Source organism: Stegodyphus dumicola, chromosome 5, assembly GCF_044657685.1.
Source record: "Stegodyphus dumicola isolate Sdum_Otavi_A_Nest chromosome 5, ASM4465768v1".
Lineage (NCBI taxonomy): Eukaryota > Metazoa > Arthropoda > Arachnida > Araneae > Eresidae > Stegodyphus > Stegodyphus dumicola.
This window is the reverse complement of record NC_140772.1, coordinates 186,099,274-186,124,840: the sequence shown is the minus strand read 5'-3', so window position 1 is coordinate 186,124,840 and position 25,567 is coordinate 186,099,274. Positions and strand designations below refer to the sequence as shown.

Sequence of the window (25,567 nt, the reverse complement as noted above, 5' to 3'; positions counted from 1 at the left end):
GCCGTTACATTAGTTTGGAGAGTCATCGAATTAAAGTCCATCTGTGGAAATCGTTCTGCATACTTGGCTATCGGTCCAGGAAAATAGGATGGGTCATGTCCATAGGAATCGAAAAATTCCAAATGCTGTGGGGATGAAATGTAAAAGGCTAACCAGTGACTACCGGATTCAGATGCACGATCTACATTAGCAACTTGGATATTTCTTGATCTCGATAGGGAGTCGATCACTTGCAAAAACTCCCAGAAATGCTTTTCGTGTCTTTGCATTCTGAGAGAGTGCTCTGTTTATTTCAAGGCTGTCCATTGCTTAATTAGCAAAATCGCATAGTACATGACGAGATTTTGTTATTTCAATCACGTTTTGAAATTCTGCATAGACTAGCACCGAGAGAGTCACAGAGAGAGCTTTAGCAAATTTAATTTCTACTCGCAAATTACCTTGATGTTGTAAGTTAAAATGAGATCCATCACACATATCTGGAGTTAAATCGAAAGCATATAACACATGTCCTTTCACAAATTCTTCTCGAGATAAATAGATGCCTTTGTCGCGATTAAATCCAGAAAATAAACTGTGGTAAGCACGCACATAATGATTAGATTCGAAATCAAGGTCCATTGGTTTACATGGAACGGGTTGTCCATCTACATAAATCGATATAAAGTTGACATGATGATGGGCAAACAGAAAGGGATTCATTGAATATTGTCCATTCATTGCAGCATTTTCTACACAAGTAATAATGACTCGCTTGGGCATCAATCCTAAAAATACATTATCTTGCATAAAAGACCAACTTCCCTTAGATACTGAATATGTTTTGCATAATACTCGATCTATAGGGTATTTAGCAGAACTTTTTTCCAACGCTTTTACATGTCCGAGAGAGACTCCAGGGTTTACTTTTACTTTTCTGATAAACAAAGAAGCATGATCCAAGATCACTTTATAATCGGCATCTTTCTCAGTAGAAACTAGACAGAAAGCGAATTTACTACGCACCATTTTAATTTTCACATCAACTAAATTTAACATGAGTCGATTTTGTTGAAAAATGTCACAATGTAATTGTCCTATCAAATCCACACTTTGACTGTTTTTTATAAGTTCACCGCGAGCTTTTAGTCCAGCATCCGCATCTTGAGCTAAGACATCTATTTTATTAGGTGAAGTGTCTTGGAAAAATCCTTCGCAGGTGAGTAAACGTTTCTTTGCATCTTCCCCATAATTCAATAATGTTTCGATGAAGGCTCTATAGGGATAGGTATTTGTCGCAGATGAAATGTTTCTTTCATTTAAACTTACATCTACTTGCGAAAAGAGAGAATGTAAAAATAAATTTACAGGGGCAACCGGTTCTTTGTCCGTTAGATTGGATCCGTCTGCCTTAACTACTTTAACTTTCACGTGTATATAAGAAGCAGCTAGATCAATATAGTCTTCACCACTGCCAGAAATATTAAATTCGATAGGTCCTCCATCTCGTATATTTGCGAGAGGGTGGGGTGATATTCCACAAACTGTCCTTTTTCTATAGCTGTTTGCGTAGGAGGAATGGTAAATAAATCTAATTCAGATTTGACGCAAACGGGAGAGTCTCGATGTATATACGAAGTCATACTTTTTTTTTTTTTTAAGAGAAAATATCCTGTGCTTTCACCTTCTTTGATCGGTGAGAAATGGTACGCTTTTTCCTACGTTTCTGCTTTTTATTGACTCGTCCAGAACCAGTCATGTTCTTCACTTTAGTAGCAGCTTTATCCGTTAATATATTTCCGGCTTCTTTCAGTCGACGCTTAGCAGCCTCTTTTACATCTTGTCCTTGTGATACATCATTTAACAAATTCAGTCCACTATGCCATACTTGTTTTCCAATTGCTTTGGCTCCTGATTTAATAAGAGGTACGGCAGCGCGAAAGAAGGATCTGAATAGACCCCCTAATCCGTATCCTCTCTGATAAAGATTACCTTGATAATAATTCAATCCATGTCCTGTTTGTTGTACATAATAATCTTCAAAAGATTTTTGACAACACTGATAAGGTACATACATTATGACAAGTATTTTTGACGGAAATGAAGTTTCACGTATGACCTTCCTCGTTCAAATGGCGTAAATGCTCCCATATGCGTTCTTATATCGATTTCCAAAGTGTCTTATCATTTTCCGATTCACAGGTAAATAATGAGGTCTATCAAATAGAGCACTCACCACTTCTCCATCGCTACCAGTTACTCTTACAATTCGAAGTAGAGGAGCTAAAACATCTCCTACGATTTGAGGTTCTACAATATCCGTATATATCATTAATACACGATAATGTGCACAGGGGTCGGCTGCAAAAGGACTTTCTACAACAGTTTCGGCACTATCATCTGTAGATGTAATTTCCATAGGTTCAAAACCTAACATTTGTGCTAACCCATCATGTAAAATCACTTTAGCGTTATTTTTCACTTTGATTTTCACTCGTTTTGTTACTGGGTTATAATTAAAAATTATTTTGTTTTGATGTTCTTTAATATAAATAGCTTTTAAAATATCAGGTACTGTTTCATAACATCCTGGAGGTAATCTACGACCTAACATTTCACCATCTTTCTCTAAAACAAATCCAACTAAGTTATTGTCTGCATTCACATTGTGCCATGTGTGCGGATATAGCAATTCAACCAAACCAACTTCCCACATACCTTTTAATTCAATGGGAACAGGTAAACGTGTTATAAAATGTGAAATTTTATTTTCGGGGAAATAATTCATAGAGCTATCGCTCGGAAGTGTTACGTAGAAACTCATTTTCACAAATGATTCGGATACAATATTTTCTCACACTTTATATCGAGAGTAAATTAGAAGCTGGAATCCATTGATTGAATTTGTCGGGATAACCGCGATATTTTACAAAGTATTCTGTCTGTTTCTTACGCATACGTTTCTTTAAAATTTTTTCAATGCGATATTCCTCTTTCAGTCTCACTTTCTGCAACTCTTGTGCATAAAACGTTCCTTTTACTGAGTCTCCAAGTAAATCTTTAATTCTATACACGGCTGGATGTCTTTTAACACACTCTGTCACCACAAATAGTTCTTCCGTCCAATTGGTTTCATAACCTTTTTCGAAAGTAAGCTTTAGTTTGGAAACACGTACCACATCTCCTACAGCGAATATACATTTAGAAACGTTAGAAGGATGATCTTCATACAAGGTAAACCATACATCACTCTCATTTTCTGAATTGACTTCTATGGGAGCTCGCTTTATACTTGAATGAAAAGTAGCATTATAACTTTCTATTAATTTGTCCAAGACATCTACATATTTATATGTATTTCGAGTCGTAAAGTATTTCCACATTTTTGTTTTCAAAGTGCGATTAAACCTTTCCACCACGGATGCTTTAGTAGTATTGAATGTATTGAAAAGTTGAACTTGATTTCTTTTTAAAAATTTTATAAACACTTTATTTTTAAATTCGGTGCCCTGATCCGTTTGAAGTAATTTTGGTTTACGTTGGCTCATTATTTTTTGAAACGCTTTCACAATATCTTCTCCTCTCTTTTGTTTCAGAGAAACAGCCCATGCATATTTGGATAATATGTCAATACAGGTTAATATATATCGATAACCATCATTATGATCACGTAAATGTGAAACATCCACTAAATCAGCTTGCCATTGTTGATCTATAGAATACACGATTACTCTATTCGTTGGAAATTTTCGGCGAATCGGCTTGTGAAGCGTGTACGCATCTATTCCCTCTAACCATGTTTGAATCTCTTTCCTGGAAACTTTACCTCCTACAGCACGATGTAAAGTTTCAACACCACCAAAACTTGCAACATGAGCCGGATCCTGATACGATAAATTCATATTCATAACCTATTGAATTATTCTTCATATGGATAATGATAAATTCCCACTGTCGTTAAGACGTAGCGTAAAATCAATAGGAATTTTATGAAATTCTGTAAAATTATAGATGGATGATAAAATAACACATAAAACAGTGTATAAACACACCGCAACGGTGGCTTCTCCTGGGGCAGGCATAATTGCAATTGATGAGCTGATTCAAATTCCATTTTCTTATATAGGCTTTTTTTACCTAAATCTAAATGTATCTCGTCAGCTTAATGGTTAAAATCTTCAAACTACTGAGCTGGTGAGATATTTTGTTTGAGAGTTCAATTCTATATTTTGAATCATAAAACATTTAAAAAAAGAAATTTTTTAAATAAATTAGTTTCTTTTTCCGTCCGTAGAGGACGCCATGACCCCGTTGCCAATTAAAAAAAACTAACTTTAAATGAAAAGCAGGTCTACAACTCAATCAGCAATCTAAAAACAACTCAACTCCACTTGAAACCACGCCTCCTAGTGTGATGATGTTGGCTTTTTGCCCCGCTCTCTGTGTGACGTCATTGGCCACGCCCACACCGCACACCGCGTGTGGGTGAACCCGCATTTTCTATCTACTATCAGGCATTACTTATATGTATTTTCTGATGTCTGCATTCCAATGAAAATTTGATGGCTCACTGGAAAATTTGTGACCTCTTGAAAGCACTTTCTTGACTAACTTTATGGCTCATAATTACTGTTCTGTCCATAAGTATAAACAAACAGACCCCCCCCAAAATAAGATCTTCTATGACAAAAATCTATATGGCTGATATTTATATTCTCACAGCCAGCAGATACTATTCAGCAAAATGAAGATTAAATAAAGCGAATTAATACATGAGCAATCAAACATGCGCGAGTTGTTTTCTGTCCCACAGAACACTCGGTAATGTACCTAAAACACATTAATTATACTAACTCTAAAAATTAGGATGTAGAAATCATGAGTTTGTTTTATGTGATTACAACAAAGCCTCCAGGGATATCTGCCTAACAGGAGGGATCCCTTTGTAGAAGATTTTTTAAAACTGACTCGTATATTAGTTACAAATGGAGAAAACCAAGAAAACGCCCATGTAGCCAGCCCGTTCGCGGCATTCTAACCTCAGACAGAACTAACAGTGGTCAATGACGCTTCGGCCACTAGTAGGCCCGTGCACATAATTGGAAAGTACAATTCATTATGTAAACATACATGAAAGTGATAATCATATGTGCGTTGTTTTAAGTAATCAAATGTTATAAATGCATAGCTGTTACAGTTCTTATTATTTATTAGTCATGTTTATATTATGTAGATCAGGGATGTCAAACTCAGAGGTACACTTCGGCCAAACAAACAAGGTTTAACTTTAGGCGGGCCGAAAAAAAAAAAAAAAAAAAAAAAAATCAATATTCATAGAAACGTAGATTTATTTCGAATAATATAATAATAAACATATATATATATATATTTATATAGAAAAGAACAAGAAAAATTTAATGTTTTCGTCCTGATACTTGACATCTCTTCTCTGCTATTATCTTTCCTAATTCGGGAGAAATTTTGTTTGCAGTGATAACTTTCAACGCTGACCCAAGGTGAGCATCATTAATACGGTTTCTAATAGGAGACTTATTACCTTTCATGACTGAAAATAACTGCTCGCACCGATAAGTGCTACCAAACATGGAAATAATTTCATATGCGAATTTTCGAGTATTTTCAAACCTGGCTAGTAAATATTTGTAAAATTCAGGCACGCCCACTTCAATGAATTTTGCTTTCAAATTTGAGTTGCATTGAATCTCGATCACCTCCATTTGCATATGGCTAGGTACTGAGTCAATACTTATTGAGAAAAATCGAAGTAAACAAAACAAAACAAAAAAAAAAAAAAAATTCTCTTCGAGGGAACTAAAATCATTAAACCTCGTTTCAAATTCAGTTGTTAAATTTGCAATTTTTTCTGCGTATTTTTGATACGAACAAGTATCATCTAAACTTGATTTGTTCATGCTGCACGTCGGGAACTGCGTCAAATCTTCATTTTTAAGTTGTTTTTCCCAAAGAACTAGTTGACATTTGAATGCTTTAATTATGTCAAACATGTTCGTAATGATATGATCTTTTCCTTGTAACGATAAATTTAAATCGGTTAAGTGTTTGGTTATATCAACCAAGAAAGATAAATTTTGTATCCATATTGGATCGTAAAACAAACTTACGTCTTCATTTTTCGTTTTTAAAAACTGACATATTTCTTCTTTCAAATCCCAGAATTGTTTGAGAATCTTGGAGCAAGATAACCAACGTACCTCGGTATAGTAAGACAAACCCGAATATTCACTATTCTAACTCACTTAAGAAAGCAGTGAATTGACGCTGATTTAAACCTCGAGATCTTATAAAATTTATAACTTTTTTTTATATATGACAAAACATTCTCCATATTGATTACTTGCGTGCATAGAACTTCTTGATGTATAATACAATGCATATGATGAATGTTTGAACCGTGAATTTCACTAAGTTTTTTTCTTAGTAATGCTACGAAGCCCTTGTTTTTCCCGGTCATTGATGGAGCGCCATCTGTAGCTACAGAATTTAATTTTGCCAAAGGTAGATTATATTTCTGCAAAAGTCCAAAAACACAAGTAAATATATCTTCTCCTGTGGTAGTACCAGTGTCCACGTCCTCCTTCGCATGTCGCATGTGGTAGTACCAGGCATCGGTATTAGTTCCAGTAATTCCTCAAAAATGTTAAAATTCTTGTCACAAGAACAAAGAAACGCTGCTAATTGAGCTTTGCCACTAATGTCCGTGCTCTCGTCACAGGTAATGGAGAAACTTTCGAAACTAGATGATTTTGCTTTGATCTGATCACTTAAATTCGCGGCTAAATCAGTAACTCTTTCCGCAACTGTATTTCGAGACAATGAAATTGATTGAAAAGCCTTCACATTTCCAGGACAAACAATTTCTCCAGCTTTCATTAGGCATGCCTTGATGAAATCACCGTCAGTAAAAGGCTTCGAATGTTTAGCTATCAACTCGGACAAGACGTAGCTTGCATGCACCGCCGCTTCACTTTCTTGCAATATTTTACTAAACATGGACTGTTGCTTTTTCACTCCTAACTTGAGCTCTTTCAACTTTTCTTCTCTCATTAATCCTTCGTAATTGTTATATTTCGATTTGTGTTGTTCGTAATGACGTTTAATATTATATAACTTTGATACATTAACAGTATTATTACATATCAAGCAGATTATTTTATCTTTTATTTCACAGCAAAAATATTCTAATTCCCATTTTACTTGGAATATTCTGTGTTCGTCAGCGATTTTTCGTTTAATTTTACTACCACTTGGTTTTGATATAGACATACAGAATACAAAGGGCTGGAATAAACATGGTTAACGTTAAAAAGTTAACAAAAATTTATTCTTTCCACAAGAGATAAATCAAAATGCTGAAATATTTCTTCAAAAATATTTTAACAATATCACAAAATGTCAAACGTTTAGCAAAATCAATTTAAAACAGAGAAACTAATTCTATTTCACAGCGAAATCGCTACAAATCAATCACAGCATTAAGTAAACAAACAGTTCGCTAGAACTACAGCTACTACTGAGATGAGTGGTTTGTTCTCGGCTTTTATAAGCTTTATAATTAATTTCTCGAATATACTGGAAACATCTATAAATATCTGGATTTTTGTGGATGGCAACAGCAATTACGAGATATTTATTTATTAGGTATTAAATGCACGCGCTGTTTTATTTTTAACCTTCCAACGCAGCTGTCTTTTCAAAAATCGTCTGCGTTGCTACGGCAACATGAAGCAAATCTAATCACAATTCTAAATAAAAAAAACTAAATAAATAAATAACTATGAAATCCGTAACAATATGAATTAAGTATTAATTAATAATAAAGCAAAGTGCATGCACATGCATGCACCAATAAATATATCGTACAAAACTATGATTGGAAAACTGAGACCATGAGTTCGGCCACATTCGGCTATCGGGGGATGCGTACAAGTTCTGAGTGCACGTGTCCCCCAAAAGCCGAAGGTAGCTGAACGCAAGCTACTCACACGGCATTTGTAATTTAAGTAGTGTGTGTGTCAGCTCGCTGTGAGTAATCTAACAACACTGAATAAATTATCGTTAATTACTTAGCAGTAAACATTTCATTTTTTCTTCGTCGATATGTTATTTTATTATTATATACTATTATTTACCGATATATTGGCCGGGCCGCAAAAATATTTGTTGTGGGCCGCGAGTTTGACATCCTTGATGTAGATCATACATATGATATAATTATGAATTAACCCAAAAACAAAATGTGTACTCTTTAGTACTCAAATGGTCATCAATTATTTTTCAACTGATTATTACATATCCATAATAATTTGCAAAGAACTGATGACTACACTTACTGCCAATTACATGATCGTTATATGAATTATAAGTAACTTCAAACAAACGTTTTGGCAATGTTCATTTTTGTATTCATACATACATATATTCTAATATTCTATAACATTCCACAGATCTAATAAGTCATATATTTACATGCAGATAGAGAGATGCGATGGTTTAGAAGTTGTTGATATTATTTATTAGTATTAATGCAATGAATAAGATTTATATTAATGAATGTATGTACAAATGTTTTTCATCATGCATAATAATAAATTCATAAATTTCCAATATTTCAATATGTAGCATTTACGATAAAAGTGTAGTTTCTAGTGTATTTATAATTCAAAAAGTATTTCATTAATAACAGGAAAATAAAAGACAAATTTAATAAGTATTCTCACTATTACATAAACTATGCTTTTTTTTATGCATCTTTTATGCTGTTTAAAATGTGTCACTGATTATGCAATTAACAATTTAAAAGATAAGTAATTAGGAGAAAAGCCGCGCATACACAAACGGATTTTAAAATATTATTCAACTTAAATTTAAGAAATAAAATTGTATTACATAACAGTGATAATACAGTGATAATGCTTTAAGCGGGAGGCTTCTCGGAAGCCTCCCGCTTAAAGCAGTGCTACTAGAATCTCGTTTCTCGGAACTGTCCCGCGTAGACGCGCGCGTCCCTAGAAGTGACAGCCTCTTTAGTTAGCGCAAGATATGCAAATTAGGAGACTGACAACACATTGGACGTTTTTTTAGAATTTGGGCAGTTAATATTGATGTGGTTCGTGAGAGTGATCAGTATTTGGAATTCAAAGCTATCATTTAAGTAAAGTGTAAAGGTGACGGTTGATTGGCAACCTCGAGGGCGGGACACATGTGGAGGTCGTTTAACATCTGAATATAAATGTCACATCAAGGACATGGAGTCCTTTTTTAATCAGTTAGTAGACAACGTAGTCAAGTGCAGTCAAAAGCAAAAACTTCGTCCAAAGACCGTTCTCTGTCATCGATTCGAAGAAAACGTGAAGCGACTACAAGAGAGTTGATATCCGGTTTTGTGGCTATCATAGGAACTTGAATAAGCAGTTTTATTACTGCACGAAATAGATCTTTACGCGACAAAAACAATTGTTTGCGTCTGCTTCATTTCATCTGCTAAAGGCTCCGACGTCGTCATGTTATACAGTGCAATCTAGAAAAATGGGATGGAATGCTATATACTACCAAATCCAGATATAGCCTGAAGTGTGATTCTGGAAGTATTTTTATCTGGAAGGAGAGAGAATCATACAACTTGCCTCCCCTTAATCATGAAAGATTTTGTTTCCCTAGAAATGTTTTATGGTTTGATGTGGAGGCATCAAAAATAGCCGCACCGAGTTGAATATCTGTATCTGTGATGGAACATCTATAGCGGGTTACATATATGCAAATAAGGTCTTGGAACCCCAAGTAAAGTTCTTTAGAGGTACTTCTGGCTCAGAGGTTTTGCTAATAGATGACAGTGTTAATCTCCATCAACAATATCTAGTGTAAAAATACTCGAAAACAGAAGATATAACTGCAATGTACTGGCCAATTTATTCATCAGACTTCAATCCAAATGAGCATGCACGTGATATTTGAGGCCGCCACGTTCTAGGACACCATATGTCGAATCCTCCAAGATATGAAAAAAGTTTTTTTTCAGAATTTGGCGTGCAATTCCGCAAGATTTGCTTAGCAGTTTGCCTAAATATTGTGAAATTAAGATATAAGATCTGTGTTTATATCAGAAGGGATATATCTTATTAAAGAGATATTTATTGCAAAACAGGAAAGATAATATATCCACCATATTTTAATGTGAATAAATTTGATTTCAAATTCAATATTTTGAAGTTAACCTACTGGCAAATAGGTTATTAATGTTAAATAACGCTTTAAATCATTTTTTTTTTCAATAAGTAATATACCTTCTATACCTGGTATAGAATCGTTTGAACGTTATACTCATTTTCTCTTTTTTTATAATTTTTTAAAGTAAGAAAAACAAGAATGACGTCTTGAAAATGAAATCAATAAAAACTATTCTCGAAATTCAAACGGATATTTAAACATTCTAACGCTTCTAATCTTAAACTAGTTTAATTACGCAGCATTAATAAAGAATAATAGATTTGATGAACATTTCACGCGAATTTCCAAACATGACTTTTCAATGTACAAACGGAAGGAGGAACACACGTAGAGATTACGTATAACGTTCCTTCCGGTAAGTATCGGTAAAGGTTGAAGAAGTGGAACAGATGCGTTGGTAGCAGACGATAAGACAAATTTTTAATAACTGAAAATGAGCTCTTGCATTTTAAGTTTTGTCATATTGTTTATTATTTTTAGCCTAAATGGCGTTAGCCCAGAAGGGCTATTAATTTCGTTTTGGCATTTTGCTTTGAGTCACTTTTCAAACTGCTGCCACCAAATATTACAGCCCTATATTCTATTTAAAGAAATTAAATAATGAAGAATCTGCAGCATAAATATATGCATGTTTCTCGCATTGTGATAAACAATGGTACCTAGAGCCATCAAATTTTGAATAGCGTAATCCACCGAATATGGGCATTTGGAAGCCATTATTTGGAATTTGTTTTATTATCTATTTCATATTTTGTCAGACATTAAAGAATTTTTGATTAACAAACTCAACGATTTTAAAGCGAGCAATGGCAACATTGTATGGGGGGGGGACATTTTATCTCCAGCGGGCGAGACTGTGTATCGGAAATTCTAAAGCTATGCTCATTTTAAAATTATTTTGTGATATTGCTGTTGAACTGAATTTTATGTTTTAAGTGCGAAGAACTTGATATTTAATAAATAAAGGTAACACATAAAACGTTAAAAAACGCCTCTTTGGGCGTAATAAAAATTTGAAAGCTTTCAAATTTTTATTTTTTTATTACTTTTTTTCTTTGACATCCTAACATCGAGTACTCTAAATCAGTATTTCCCAAATAGTGTTTGAGAAATCTTAGTGTTCCACGAAAGGCGATAATTTAAAAAGGGTATTAAATTATTCTAACTGTTCAGCTCTATTTATACGTTTGCAATGTTTTTAACATTACAGATAGATATTATACTTTTCAGTTAGCGATAAAGTGCTGCCATATATAAATAAATATGAGAAACAGAAAAGCGCACTGTTTTAATCGTCATGCTTACGTTCTTTCGTTTATCTTCGATGTTATAGAAATGTCTTGCTCTTCAGCTCAAGAAAATTAATTATTTAAAATGTTATTTTTAACTTCTTGATAATATTTTGCAGTAAATGTATTTTTATATCATAAATGTGATAAGAAAAATGCATTGCCAATTTCTTAAATCTCTTTCTCCTACACATTATTATGAGCATCCAAAATAAAATTGAAGGGTGATGATGAAATTTTAAAGTAACATACACATTGCACTCGAGTATATTTATTTTTAATTTTATTTAGCTTGTAACTTTTTTAATATATTGATATTTTTCTCTTTATACAATTTACATTCAAAAGAGATGCACATAATCAAAACATGAAATTGTTTTAATTAAATTTTAGTTGAATTTTATTTTCATTCAATGATAACAATTTTGTTTGATAAATTGGTAACATTAGCTATTATTATTTTTCTTCAAGAAGAAGTGCAAAATATTTATGTAAATTTTATGTTTTTTAATATTTTAGGTTCAGGAACTTCTGAACAATTACCAGGTTACATATTCCCAGCTGGACTTCTCCTCTGAGAACTTAAAAGCTATAAAGAATAACCAAGGGGAAAATGTCCATCAAAATATTCAGAAAATAGAGCAACGGTATCAGGAATATCCTACGAATGGGTAACTACGAGTACTTTCCGTTCCTTGTTAAAGTCTGCTGTAAAAGAAAGAAATAATGTCACTTGGGATCAACCAATAGGTCACTAATGTGAAGCAGTACAGGAAATTATATAGATAATTTACACTAAAATTAAATCGAAACACACTGATGATCTGTACCTGTTAGCACGTATCAAGATCACCGGTGACCTACAAGTTGGGCGTCCCTTAGTCCATCATATGGCCACCGGTATGGGGCAAATTTTGAGATAATTTTAAATTAAAATTAAATGGGAGACAGCTTGTACCTTTCATGGTTATCGGCCACCGGTAACTTACACGTTCAGAGTTACTTAGGGTTACTCCATGAGTCATCATCTTGGGGCAATGTTGTGACGTTACGTAGATATTTAAATTAATATTAAATCGAAGCGCACTGATGTCTCTCAAGATTGCTGATTATCAGTGGCCACCGGGGTCACGTGACCCTAAGTCAATACATAGGTGAAGTCAATACGTGTGAAGTCATTGATCATCGATATGAGGTTCTGTAATAAGTTTAGATAGATATTAAAAGTAGATTGGAGCCCATCTTCAAGGCTGTTGTTTACCATTTCTTGATAACAACCGTCAAGATTACTGGTGATCTATATTTTAGTCACCCCATATCAATTAGTGGATCACTAGTGTGAAGCTAATACTTTTAGTTCAAAATCATACGGAAGCATAATTGCACCTGTCCAGACTGATGGTCGTTGTCCTAGACGCTGACAGTCACCGTCAAATACCAATCACCAGCATGGGAAGTGCTGTAAATTTAGGGATTTGTTTAATGAAAACGAAGAATATAAATGCTCATGAAGGAAAGCTGTTGGTCATCAGTGGTGTATAGATAGGCGGGTCACTGGAGGTCAATCCATTGCTTACAAGTTGATCTTTAATGAAGGCGGTCATCTTAGACAGTGCCAACGTTTCAATTCAGTGCCAACGTTTATTCATCTTCTCAGATATACTGATCTCATTCAGAAGTGGCTATCTTAGGGAAGTCACTGCCATTTTAGGGTTTCCCTTTCCATAGCTTAAGCTGGAAGTTATTATGTCAATATATTTACTTGAAATTCTTTCACCTGAAAGTTTTTGTGAACACGAACGAAAATATAGCATTAAATGTTAAATTAATTTCGCGTAATTATTATAAAAACAGAGAAAATATTTAAATTTCTTGCGATCTACCACTGGTAGTTAACAGCACGTTTAAGATAGCCAGAGGAAAGAAATAAATATTAGAAAATTCTTCCCCGAAATAGTCGACGCAACCCGATTCGCGCAAATCCGACTACACTCGAACGGCGCGCATTTTCAAAAAAAAGGCCAAATTATGTTATTTTCAGTGCTTTGACTGTTAGGTAAAGATTTGTTTGAAACTATTATTACTAAACTGTTATGGAACTAAGCTTATTACGTTACTTACTCTTTTGAAATGCGAAACAATATTTCTGTCACAGAAGAAAGTTTATATAAGAGAGTTTTCTTAACAGTACTAAGAATGAAGGACAATAATTCAAATTAGGGTCTTCCAAATTTTAGAAGCAGTTAAGTCTTATGATTCCCCAAAAATTCCCATGGGTTGTACTGCTCGACAAAAGAGATTATGTGCACAAATTAGTATTTATCGACAATCATAACGTAACCTATATAACGTCTAGAAGCTTATTCAGCGTATAAGGATTTACTTATTAATCCAAAAGTTATTTGTTAGGTATGAAAATATAGCATTTTTAGAGTAAATGCGCCTCAAGTCCGGAGAGGAACACGCGAAAGTAAAACTCAAAATTAGGCAAAACAGTAACCTTGTTTTTGGCATAGATTTTAATTATAAAATCTACACCAAACACAAGTTTGCTGTTTTGTGTAGTTTTAAGTAAATACTGCTCATGTTTTTTAGTGCTTATGATATGGTTTGATAAATGTGATAACAAATAAGAATGTTTTAAAGATACACATTTAAAATTTGTGCTCTCATTTTATTTTTAAAAAAAGGTGGGTGGGGAAATTCTCGTTCGTAAATATACTTGCCTTCAGAGACGTTGTGAACAGGAAATACCTTAAATTGTTGAAAATTTTGCTTTAGGTAAGCGCAATTAATAATTATTAACTTTGTAGAGTCATTAGGTTAATTGGAAGCAGAAAAGATGAAAAATATGCGACCGCCTTCGCCGGGAATCGAACCACGGACCTCTGGAATACCGGCCCAGCGTGCTACCGTTACACCACGAAGGCATGCTAGGGAATTGGGAGAAATACCTTACATACTTATTTTTAAAGGGCGACTAGGGTTTTAGGGAACCTAGTCGCCAAATCCTGGGTGCGGAGAATCATCATCCACAACCCTTTTAGTTCGGGCGCCACTTGTAGAGTCATTAGATTTATTGGAAGCAGAAAAGGTGAAAAATATGCAACAGCCTTCGCCGGGAATCGAACCACGGATCTCTAGAATACCGGCCCAGCGTGCTACCGTTACACCACGAAGGCACGGTAGGGAAGTGGGAGAAATACCTTATAAATTAAAACGAATTTTCTTTATGCTGTATATCAGATTGCAGATATTAAGGTTAGCAATCAAATTTGATATACATTGAAACAAAACAATCATAACAAAAACTTTGTGAAATAAATTGGACTTCTCTGAAACCTTGAAACCTATTCTCGAATTCTACGATTGGCAAGAAATGCTGCGTATTTTTTGCTTTTACTGGATAGAATTTCAGAGAAGTTGCTTTTAATGCGAGATAGCATCAATTTTAATTCGAATATTTTCATTCCTTTAAATATAGGCCAACCAGTGGCCGAGCGGTAAAGTCGCTGAACACTGGTAGTTCGGTCCCAGGTTCGAATCCCGCGAACGGGCTGGCTGCATGGGTGTTTTCGTGGTTTTGCCCATGTGTAACGTGTATACGAGCCAGTTTTCCTTAGAAAGTTCTCCACGAAGGCATCCCTCCGCTTAGGCAGATAGCCCTCGAGGCTTTGCCATAATCACACACACATTCCTTTAAATATAATTTATTAGTTACCATTTAATTTAAAGTTGCATGCTCAGTTCATCCAAGCAAACAGTTATATACACTAAAAGTCACCCAATCAGTTCTATTTTTCGAATCCAAAATTTCGGTTATATTGCGCTGGCTGCATGAATACACCGAGCCACTTGCGATCCGTTGGAAAATTCTGCTATACATAGGTGCGCTAAATTTATTACTGTACAATTACATCATTAAACAAAGGATGCTACTGATTTCCAAAAATTCCGTTTAAGTAATTTATATATTTACTTTATACATTTAATTTTTTTTAGATTGAAAATAAATTTTTAAACAAATGAAAGCTTTCAGATTTCATATTATGCCCAAAGGGGCGTTTTTTTCCCGTTTACACACACATACACGTTTCGAGAGCATTTGGGCTAAAAATATTTAAGAACAGTATATCTTTAGAATTTCCGACAGTCTCACGCGCTGAAGATAAAAATATTTTATTCCGTACAGTATGTTGCCACTCCTCGCTTTCAAATCATTGAGTTTCATAAAAAAAATTTCGTTAAAGTTTAAAAAATATAAAATAGATGATAAAACAAATTCAAGATTCGGGCTTCCACGTCTCCATATTCGAATGGAACACTACTTTTATTCAAAATTTGATGGCTGTAGGTATTGTCGTTTTTTCACAATGCGAGAACATGCAATCATGCAGATTCTTCATTATTTAATTTCTTTAAATATAATACAGGGCGATAATATTTAGTGGCAACTAATTTGAAACGTGATATAGCCGTTTACAGCGATTCGACGCAAAATGCCCTTCTGATTTCGAGATTAATAGCTCTTCTGGGCTAACGCCCCTTTGGGTTAAAAATTTCCCATGTGTAGCATGAAAATGAACCACTTATGTTTAGAAATTCTTTCATGAAATCATCCCTCCTCTAACACAGTTCTTTCTCGTGTGCTTTGTTATAATCAAACAAACTTTAAGTTGTTCTTCTTAAGGATGCTGAGAATGAATTTAAAAAAATACTATTAAGAAATGGGTAAGTATATAGAAATAAACTTCCTGCTATTATAATTTATTACAATAATTTGACTTTTTTAACCAAAATTTTAATTATATTGGTAATAATTGCGTTTTACTTGGCAGGGAAGATAAATATCATAAGCGTGCGGTGATAAAGTCATAATCATCTTTTTTTTTTTTTTTTTTAATGCTCAGTTAACGGTTGTTGAGAATGTGGGCGTTTAAATTCTTATTTAGCGATCAAAGAAACCATAAAAACAAATACTATTTATTTATTCATTTTTCAAATTAAAGACTTTGTAACAATGAACTTCATTCTTAAATTAAGAAAAGCCTCTACTATGGCTTCTGCAGTTTCGCTCTAAGTACACAGAATTTCGCACATTTCGAATTGAGAGCCAAAGGGAAAAACGTAGGGAATTTCTATCCTGATGAATTCCCGCTGTAGGCTAGCAGACGAATCAGCTTGTCTCAACTCAAGTGAGATCAGTTGATTAACGGCGTTGTTGAGTTAGTGCGCAGATGGGAGCGATAAAAAGGAAAACTAAAATAAAAGCCGCCTTAATCTCAGGGTGATTCTCCGCGCATCAGCGAATTTACTCGTACACCAGCTGGAAAAACATTCTAAAAAGAATACACATTTGACGAGCGGGGTTGTTGTATCACGCGAATTCCGCTTTTTAATAATGATGTTTATAATATTCCAAACAGCATAAACAGATGATGTCACGTCTAGAATGCAGAGTGAGGAAACACGTGATTCCTGGAGTGACATTCTGCATTTTCTTATGCACGTATCAGATGCGATTTTATCTTTTAAACACGATTATTAGTCAGACTTCGTTGCATTTGAAGCGAAAGGAATGATTTCACAGATTCAATTTTTTTCTGTTCTTTGAGGGATTTGTTTTGTTTATTCTGTTGTGAATGCTGTTATCAGTCGTTGATTCAAAGAACCTGAAGTATTTGTAGTTACTATATTAGCAGCTCTATTATATTGATACATGTGTGTGCGCATGTAAATTTCTTATTCAAACTGTATTATTTTTCCAAACCTAATTTTTTTAGAAGAAATAAAATCTGCTATTTGGTCAGATAAAAATAATGAATCTGCACCACCAGGAAAGTTTATTTGTTTGCGAAACGCAATTCATTTATTTAAAAATTTTCAATTAACTTAACAATTACATATTCAGAGGTGGGAACATTTTTCACGTTTTTAAAACTGCTATTGAAGTAGAATTCATTTATAAAGCAAATTATTTCAGAGAAAAGATGTTATAGTATCGCAAATTAAATTATAAAATTTAATTATTGCGAAAATGAATGTTTGGGAGATCTTCTGATTTCTTTTAAATTTCTTGACGGAGACGACAGAAAAAATATCTGCAAATTAAACATTCAAAATAAATTTACTTTATAATAACTTAGTTACATGCTCCAGGTTAGATTTACTCGTTTAATGAATATAGGCAGGCCGGCGATAGACATTTTGCCACCAGACAGTGATCCCTGCGGGTCTTAAATTATGTTACCTGGAACCTCCCTAAAAATTTTGCCGCCTCTAAATTCTGCTGTCCAGTACTTTTCGTAAATGCCTAAAATGTTGTCATTGCTAAATTCTGCTGCTCGTTACTTCTCCAAAGTCTAAAAATTTTGCCACCCGTAAATTCTACCGTCTGGTGCAACTGCGCCGGCTCTGATGCCAGTCCTGAATATACGCCAATCTGCTGTACCATTGAGGGTCATTTAAGGTTATGTCTTGGGTTTGCGGGCCGCACAATCTATCAAGTTTAGCAAATATTTAAGATCAGATTTGGTTATTCGAATATGACAAAGCACGCGAGCGGTATGTGCCTAGAGGGAAAGCTAGAGGAGGCCTTCCTAAAGGGGATTCATGGAGGGCTTTCTAAAGGAAAATAGCTCATATCCACGTTACACACTGTGAAAATTATGGAAACGCGATTGCAACCAACCCGCTCGCTGATTCAAACCCAGATGAAACTACCCGTGTTCAGCAAGACTATCGCTCGGCCGCTGATGAGCCGACATTCTGGCGAAAACGGACTCTTATTTAAGTTACGCCTAGGAAAAGCCGCGAAAACCAATCATTCAGCAAACACATTCTCAAATCCAGATAGAATTCAGCGATTTTAACCAATCGGCTATTAGCAGGGTGCGAATGTATGTGTTCTGAAATAATAAACACCGTTTATTTCAAGATACTTGCGATATTAATCTCAAATTATCTTTATACGAATTATTGCCTCATTTGCTAACGTGGCTAGAATTATGAAGATTCATAAATTCGGCAATTCGGTCAATAATAATAAATTTTGGTAATTCAGCCCTGGGCCAGAGAAAAAACACCCTTAAGAGTCGAACACCGTCTGGGTACCTTCAGTCCGCCATCACTGATGTACGCGATCGATGTAGTAAACAAGCTACTTTTATTGATGTGATTACGGAAGGCGAGGGAATTCAATAGCATTATTAATATGCATCTTCCTATCTGTTTCATGCCTTTTTTTACGTCCTTGTACGAAGGACAAAGGACATGTAAAGGAAATTGTAATCCCGAAAAATTTCGGATAACATATTGCAATGGAAATGTCCATTTTAACCGTTTCCGAATCCATTTTGATTATTTTTTTGCGTGACATCTATGTACGGGTAGAATAAAAGATTCTTTTTTCCAAAATGGATTGTAAAAATAATTTTTATGGCGTAAACTAATAAAATTAATTTTTAAGTAAGTATTTCCCACAGCAAACGCTGATGAGTAAATGAGGCAATAAACATGCTGCGTAATTAAGAATGGGCAAAATTCACAGCATAATAATAAAATTATGTATTTATGTCATAACAAATCACCAAGGATATTTTGTTGACGGTATCTCTGATGATTCTTTAATTTTACTACTGCAGCAAAGGAGAAAAATTCTTAATATATTGTTCAAAATTAATATGAAATGTTCATATCTGAAGTAGCTCTATAATAAAATTTAGTATATATTAGATCTGGGGACCCGGGAGCCAAAGAACTCTCACCGTAAGAGAAATTAATTTCCGTAGAAATGCCTGTCGCAACACAATTATGCATTCTCGGGTTGTGTGCGCGGTAGCCATATCTTGCTGGAACCATAAAACAATATATTTATGTTAATCATCAGTAAATGGAGTATTTAATATCCTGGCAATGTAGTATATGATGAGAAATGGATATCTTTCAACGCCGTTTGAGAGATTATGCAGTTGTCATTTGAAAGAAGTCATATTCAAACCCTAATTAATAAACGGCAAACCGTAACTGAGAGATAATATGTATGTAATAGATTGAAGTTGTAATGGATTTGGAGAGGTTTATTGCGGAGATAGCATGATGACGACAATTTCAGCCAGGCGTAGATTCACATAATTTTATTACTAAATGACGCAGTTCTTTGAAACAAAATGTGATTAATACATCATTAGTGATTAATACACTTTGACGACAGTCTACAGCCAATAATAATTTTAGAGAACTTTAAATAACCAGTCAAATTGTATTGGAAGTAAAACTAAATCACTCTGAATTATGATTTCATCCTGAACACAAAGCTTCTGCTCCTCGAGCAAGCTAGACTGCTGCTTCTCTTACCGAAAAGCTATAAAAAATGTTAATGTTCTGGAACTGGCACGATTAGTACGTCGAGTTATATGTGACCGTAGATGTGTAACTGACACAAAAGAAATATTATTTAAATCTACTACTGCTGTTTCTTATTGCATCTACATAATTGCGTCTTGCTAAATTTGCACTCGGCTGCCAAATTGAGCTTTCTCCCCTAAGTGCAATAATTTGGATAAGAAGTGCACTTCATTAAGCGCAATTTAGAACAAGTAGAAAGAACAAACGATAAAAGACAATATATATATATATATATATACATATATGATTATAATTAATTACATATATATATATATAAATGTAAGATATAAGAAAATACGATAGATGCTTTAAAAATAATTGGCGATCTCAAAATTAATGATTCTAGATTTGGTGCTCTCCCCTCTAATTTCATCTGTTCTCCCAAATTCGAGATCTTTCTATGTTGTGTAACAACCTCAAACTAACCAATCATAGCTTGTCTCTACAATTACATCAGACTTAGTATAAATACCACTGCCGAATTAATTACGCCATTCCATTCCTGCTACTCTGTCATCCTCGCGCAGCTTTTCTGACTATGTCGTTTCTTTAAAAAAAAAAAAAAAAAAAAAAAAAATCTGAAATGTTTCAGATTTTAAATTACGTCCAAAGGGGCGTTTTTTAACATTTTGTGTGTTACCTTTCTTTATTAAATATCATGTTCCTCGCACTTAAACCATAAGATCCAGTGCAACAGCAATATCGCAAAATAGTTTTAAAACGAGCATATCTTTAGAATTTCCGATACAGAGACTCACGCGCTGGAGATAAAAATGTTTTTTCTGCACAACGTTGCCATTGCTCGCTTTGAAATCCTTGAGTTTGTTAATCAAAAATTCGTCAAAGTTTTAAAAAATAGGAAATCGATCATAAAACAAATTTCAAATTTCAAATTTGGTCTTCCACATGCTCAGATTCATTGGAGGATTACGTTATTCAAAATTCGATGACTCTATGTACCGTTGTTTTATCACAATACGAGAAATATACATACATTTATGCAGATTTTTCATTATTTAATTTCTTCAAATATAATGCAGGACTCTAACATTTTGTGGCAACAGTTTGAAAAGTGAACCGACATTTATGAGTCCGACGCAAAATGCCAAAACGAAACTAATAGTCCTTCGGGATTCAAATCCCTTTGGACTAAAAAAAAAAAGTACATAGAAATTTATCATATTTAATTATGATTTTATGATTGAATAAGTGCCTGGTTAATTGAACAGGGGTTGGTTTGTTCCCCTTGAAAAGTCAACCAATTTCCGATCAATGTACTTGGTTTATTAATTGTCATATTAAAAGTTTGCATTTCTATCTTTCATGATTTAAATTCAAATTGCTTTAAAAATATTATTTTCGGAATTAAATTACATACTTCTGGGTTACTTCATTTAGATACATTCTGCTAACTTTATATTAGAAGGCAATATAATCAATATTACTTTAGTAAATAAATTATTATTACTTACTTAGCAGCTATTGCGTAAGTATTAGGAAATTTATTTCAATTTCAATGAATTTCAGTTAATTAATTCAATACATATCTATATATATGTGTGTGATAAAAACAAACTTAGGAAATGAGCAACAGAATTTTGATGGCGTAGAAGTGTTGATCCATTATGAATAAGAAATTGAAATCGAAGGCAGATTAAATCGTCATTTTTTATTTCAGCAAACATGTTGCGGCCACAATAAATTGGCACACTAGTTGTGCCTATTCCAAAAAAAAGCTTACATTTTTAGATAAATTTGCAGTAAGATAGCAGAAGCAGACAGGCAGCAGTCCAGCTAGGTCAAAGCGTAGAAAGCAAGTGCGCTATGTTTAGGGTGAAATCTTAATTCAGACCGAGTTAGTTTCGGTTCTCAATGCATTTTGATTGAATAGTTAATATTGCTATAAAATTACTATTGGCTGCTTGAGTTTTAGTTCCATTTACATCATCAGAATTATGTAAGAGTCATATGACATGGATTAATCTAGAAATGACGCAATGCAGAGAGAGGTTACTATTTTTAGAATTGAGAAGGGAAATTTACGTTGCTAATTTAATCTCTTACATATTTTTACTTTTCTTACATATATATATATATATATATACATAGATATATAGATATAATTTATATCTTCTATCTATCTATCTAGTTCTCTTTCTCTCTATATATATTTACATATATTTTATCTAATTTATTACATACACACACATCTATGTATATATAAGATAAATCTTGAAATATAGAAATTAATAACATTTGAACAATTTTTAGAACTTCATTTGGCAAGTCTAGTTTCATACTTAATATCTATAATTCGACAGATCTCCAGTATACTTTATATCTAACACACAAAGTGAATAGCTCCAAAATTTTTTAAGATAAAATCTGGTAAAGTATTTCCTGCAATAGCTGGAATTTCCATTTTCCGTAATGTCTATTCTTTATTTTACTATTGACAATAAGGGGGAAATATTAAATAACCATACTTTGTCAAATAAGAACATATCTATTAATATCGAAATTTGAGAATTTGCTGTGATCAGCTAGTCACAATTTCAAAAATATGATTTTCCAAATCAAAAACCAAAGAGTTCAATACTGCAGCTGCAAATCGTTTACTAGACTATTTTTCTGCCTTTTGCTCCTCCCCCTCCTTTTTTTTTTTTTTTTTTCTCTCTTTTTCTGTGTATGATGTGGTACAAAAAGAGGCTGACTACTAACAAAAAATTTCGAATTTGAGAGCTCGAGAGATTACAGAAAATAAATCTCATTTTGATATTCTTTACGGCGATTTTTATTTTAGCTTCAGATGATAGTGAACTCTAAATACGGCTATGGAGAAAAAGGCATCACTTACTTAACAATGATTGCATTGAATTTTGCTATGAACTTATATCTTTATACAGAGAAACAGAGTATTCGAATAATGGTGCCGCTACATCTGTAGAAGTTCAGCGTTTCTTACAGTAATAAGACTGGCACTATTATGAAAATGACATGATTTTATTCCATTCCTTACTAAATATACAAATCAAGATTTAAAAAAGTAAAAACTTGTTTTCATAATGGTACATTGCAATGCAGATGCCAGCAACTATTATGAAGGGTTATTAAAGTTTAAATACCAACTGCAGAAAGTTGTCGGCATTTTTATCGATTTTATATTTGTACAGATTAAATATTATAATCAAGAGTTTGGAAAATTCAAAATTAATACTATAAGTTATGAAAGTCGCGCAGTAAGCTGCGAAAGTAATTAAATATAGTAATTAAATTATAAAATCAAAATTTAAGTTTAACATTCTAACAAGAAGAAATGACATCAAAATTAGAACAAAAGCAAAATTATTCAATAAAATAACAAAGTAAAAATAATATAAAAAACAAAATGTTGAAAATTATTTGGTCTTTTTCAAAGAACAACCGATGAATTTTCAGGAGAGCTATCTTTCTGAATTCTAGCTATATGATTATAAATTCATGAAATAAGTGAAACATAAACGTCAAGTAAGAAAAGCAAATTAAATTAATTGAAATAATTTAAGATCATTAAATTGTTTTATAATACAATAAAATAAAGTAAAAGGTTTTTAGTCTTTTTAAAAAAACATCAAGATATAATTTGCTCCGAAGTGACTCAAAACAAAAAAATCTGATGTGGACACTTCATGACTTCCTTGTACGGCCTATTTAATTACACACAATTTTTGCTACACTTCATTTAAATTTATTTCCTCCAATTATTCTAACTTAATTCACCGATTCCTCAAGACAAGTCGAAACTAACATAAAAAATTGTGAGTTTTAAAATTAAAAATCCCGGTCAATTTTTGTCGTATGGAAGTCAACTTCTTGTATTTTTATTTATTTCATAACGAGTATAAAACTTTCCCAAATATACGTATAAGAGCCGGGAGATACCATTAAATGTTACATTTCATTTTTTGGCTAGGACTGAATGAATGCACACAGAACCGATGAGAGTTTAATAACATTTATTTTAACAAAAGAAACCGTTTAGAGGTCTGGAACTTTCGTCAAAAGCACTCGTACAGCTCTTCTCAGTATCACAGAAGACAATCAGTAGTTGAGGTGTACAACAGTAGATACACCTCAAACTACAAAGAACGTTAAACACGTCCCAACGCTAAGGGAATCTAAATGGAGAAGTTCTCACTGGTTTCCAAAAATTAAGGAAAAGTCATAAAAATAGCGGTAACTCGTCCAAAAATAACCAATGCGTACAAAATTTGAATATGTTGATGAGTAAAACTGCAGTATGCAAACTAATGGAGCTGCAATCGAAATACGTCATCTGCAAGGAACATAAATTTTCATGAAGAGAAAGCCTGTAAATTTCGCTGTGATACTGAGATAAGAAATCTGGGATGTCCAGTTCGTAACAATGACCTTCAGTTATCATTTGCCCGAAGAACTGCAATGAAGAGCTATTGGAAGACTAGTGGCAGGACAAAGTCAGACAGAAGTAGCCAGATGGCTAAATGTGAGTCCTTCTGTGGTTCATAGACTTTGGCAACAATTTATAACCACAGGATTTGGCATCCAAGAGGTTCCGCCAAGGATGGCTAACCGCTATGACGAACGCCGATGACCAATATTTGTTGCTATGCTCACGAAAGAATAGAACCACATCTCCGACTAAACTCATATATTCCTTTCTGCAAGCACCAGAAGGCTGGTGTCAACGTCGACTATGCATAGAAGGCTTCACGGAGGAGCTCTGTACGCGAGGCGACTAGACATTTGCATGTCGTTCACGTCACGTCATAGAAGGGAACGTTTGAGGTGATTGATTTGGTGAACGTTTGATTTGATTTCAACATATCCACTGGACGGCTGATCATTGAAGGATTTTTCTCTTTACGGGTGAGTCCAGGTTTAGCCTTCAAAGCGATATTAGGCGTTATTTGATTTGGAAAGAACATGGAACCCACTGTGATCCATCAAGCATTCGTTAAAGATCTGCATACGGAGGAGGCAATAGGGTGATATAATTTTTAGCGTGATATGGGTGGAACCTCCATGTCTTTCCACGTGGAACCGAGAATGCTCGGACCTATAGAAATGACATCCTTGATGCGTATGTGAACGCTTTTGCAGGAGCAATAGGTGATGATTTCCTGCTATAGGACGATAACGCTAGACCGCACAGGGCTCGTATCGTGGATGATTATCTTCAGCAGCAAACAATTCAGCGCATAGAGAAGCCAGCTCGATCACCGGACCTGAATCTTATCGAGCATGTTTGGGATGCTTTAGGAAGACGTGTAGCTCCTTTCAGTCCTCTTCTTCAAACCCTTGTCAGGCTTACAAGTGCTTTGCAAAAGCAATGGCCTTTCACTTCCTACGGAACTGATAGACCGTATAATTGACAATATTACAGATCGCTGTATGTGCTGTATTGTTTCTAGGGGAGCTCAAACTCCATGTTGAAGGTAATTTTCCTATACCAAACTGACACATCCGATTTGTTCATTTTATACATGCTAATTTCTATAACTCCATAATTGTCTGGTAATTTCTTTTGGTGTAATTTTATATCTTACTATGTATTGTATACTATGGTTCAGTTTTATTAAATTCTACATGTAACTTTCTGAGCAATC

The 25,567-nt window shown here is 34.0% G+C and overlaps 1 protein-coding gene across 1 annotated transcript; it reads right to left on the bottom strand.

Annotated features, from left to right (window-relative positions):
* Positions 1-309: 309 nt before the first annotated feature.
* LOC146997363 (uncharacterized protein F54H12.2-like) lies at positions 310-1,008 on the bottom strand. Its single transcript, XM_085817853.1, has one exon. It carries the CDS (start codon positions 1,006-1,008, stop codon positions 310-312), a length of 699 nt encoding a protein of 232 aa, XP_085673979.1.
* Between the last annotated feature and the right edge of the window lie 24,559 nt (positions 1,009-25,567).

Bases quoted from the DNA above. Each gene is read 5' to 3' on its own strand.
- LOC146997363 (XM_085817853.1), bottom strand. From the start codon at position 1,008: ATGGTGCGTAGTAAATTCGCTTTCTGTCTAGTTTCTACTGAGAAAGAT.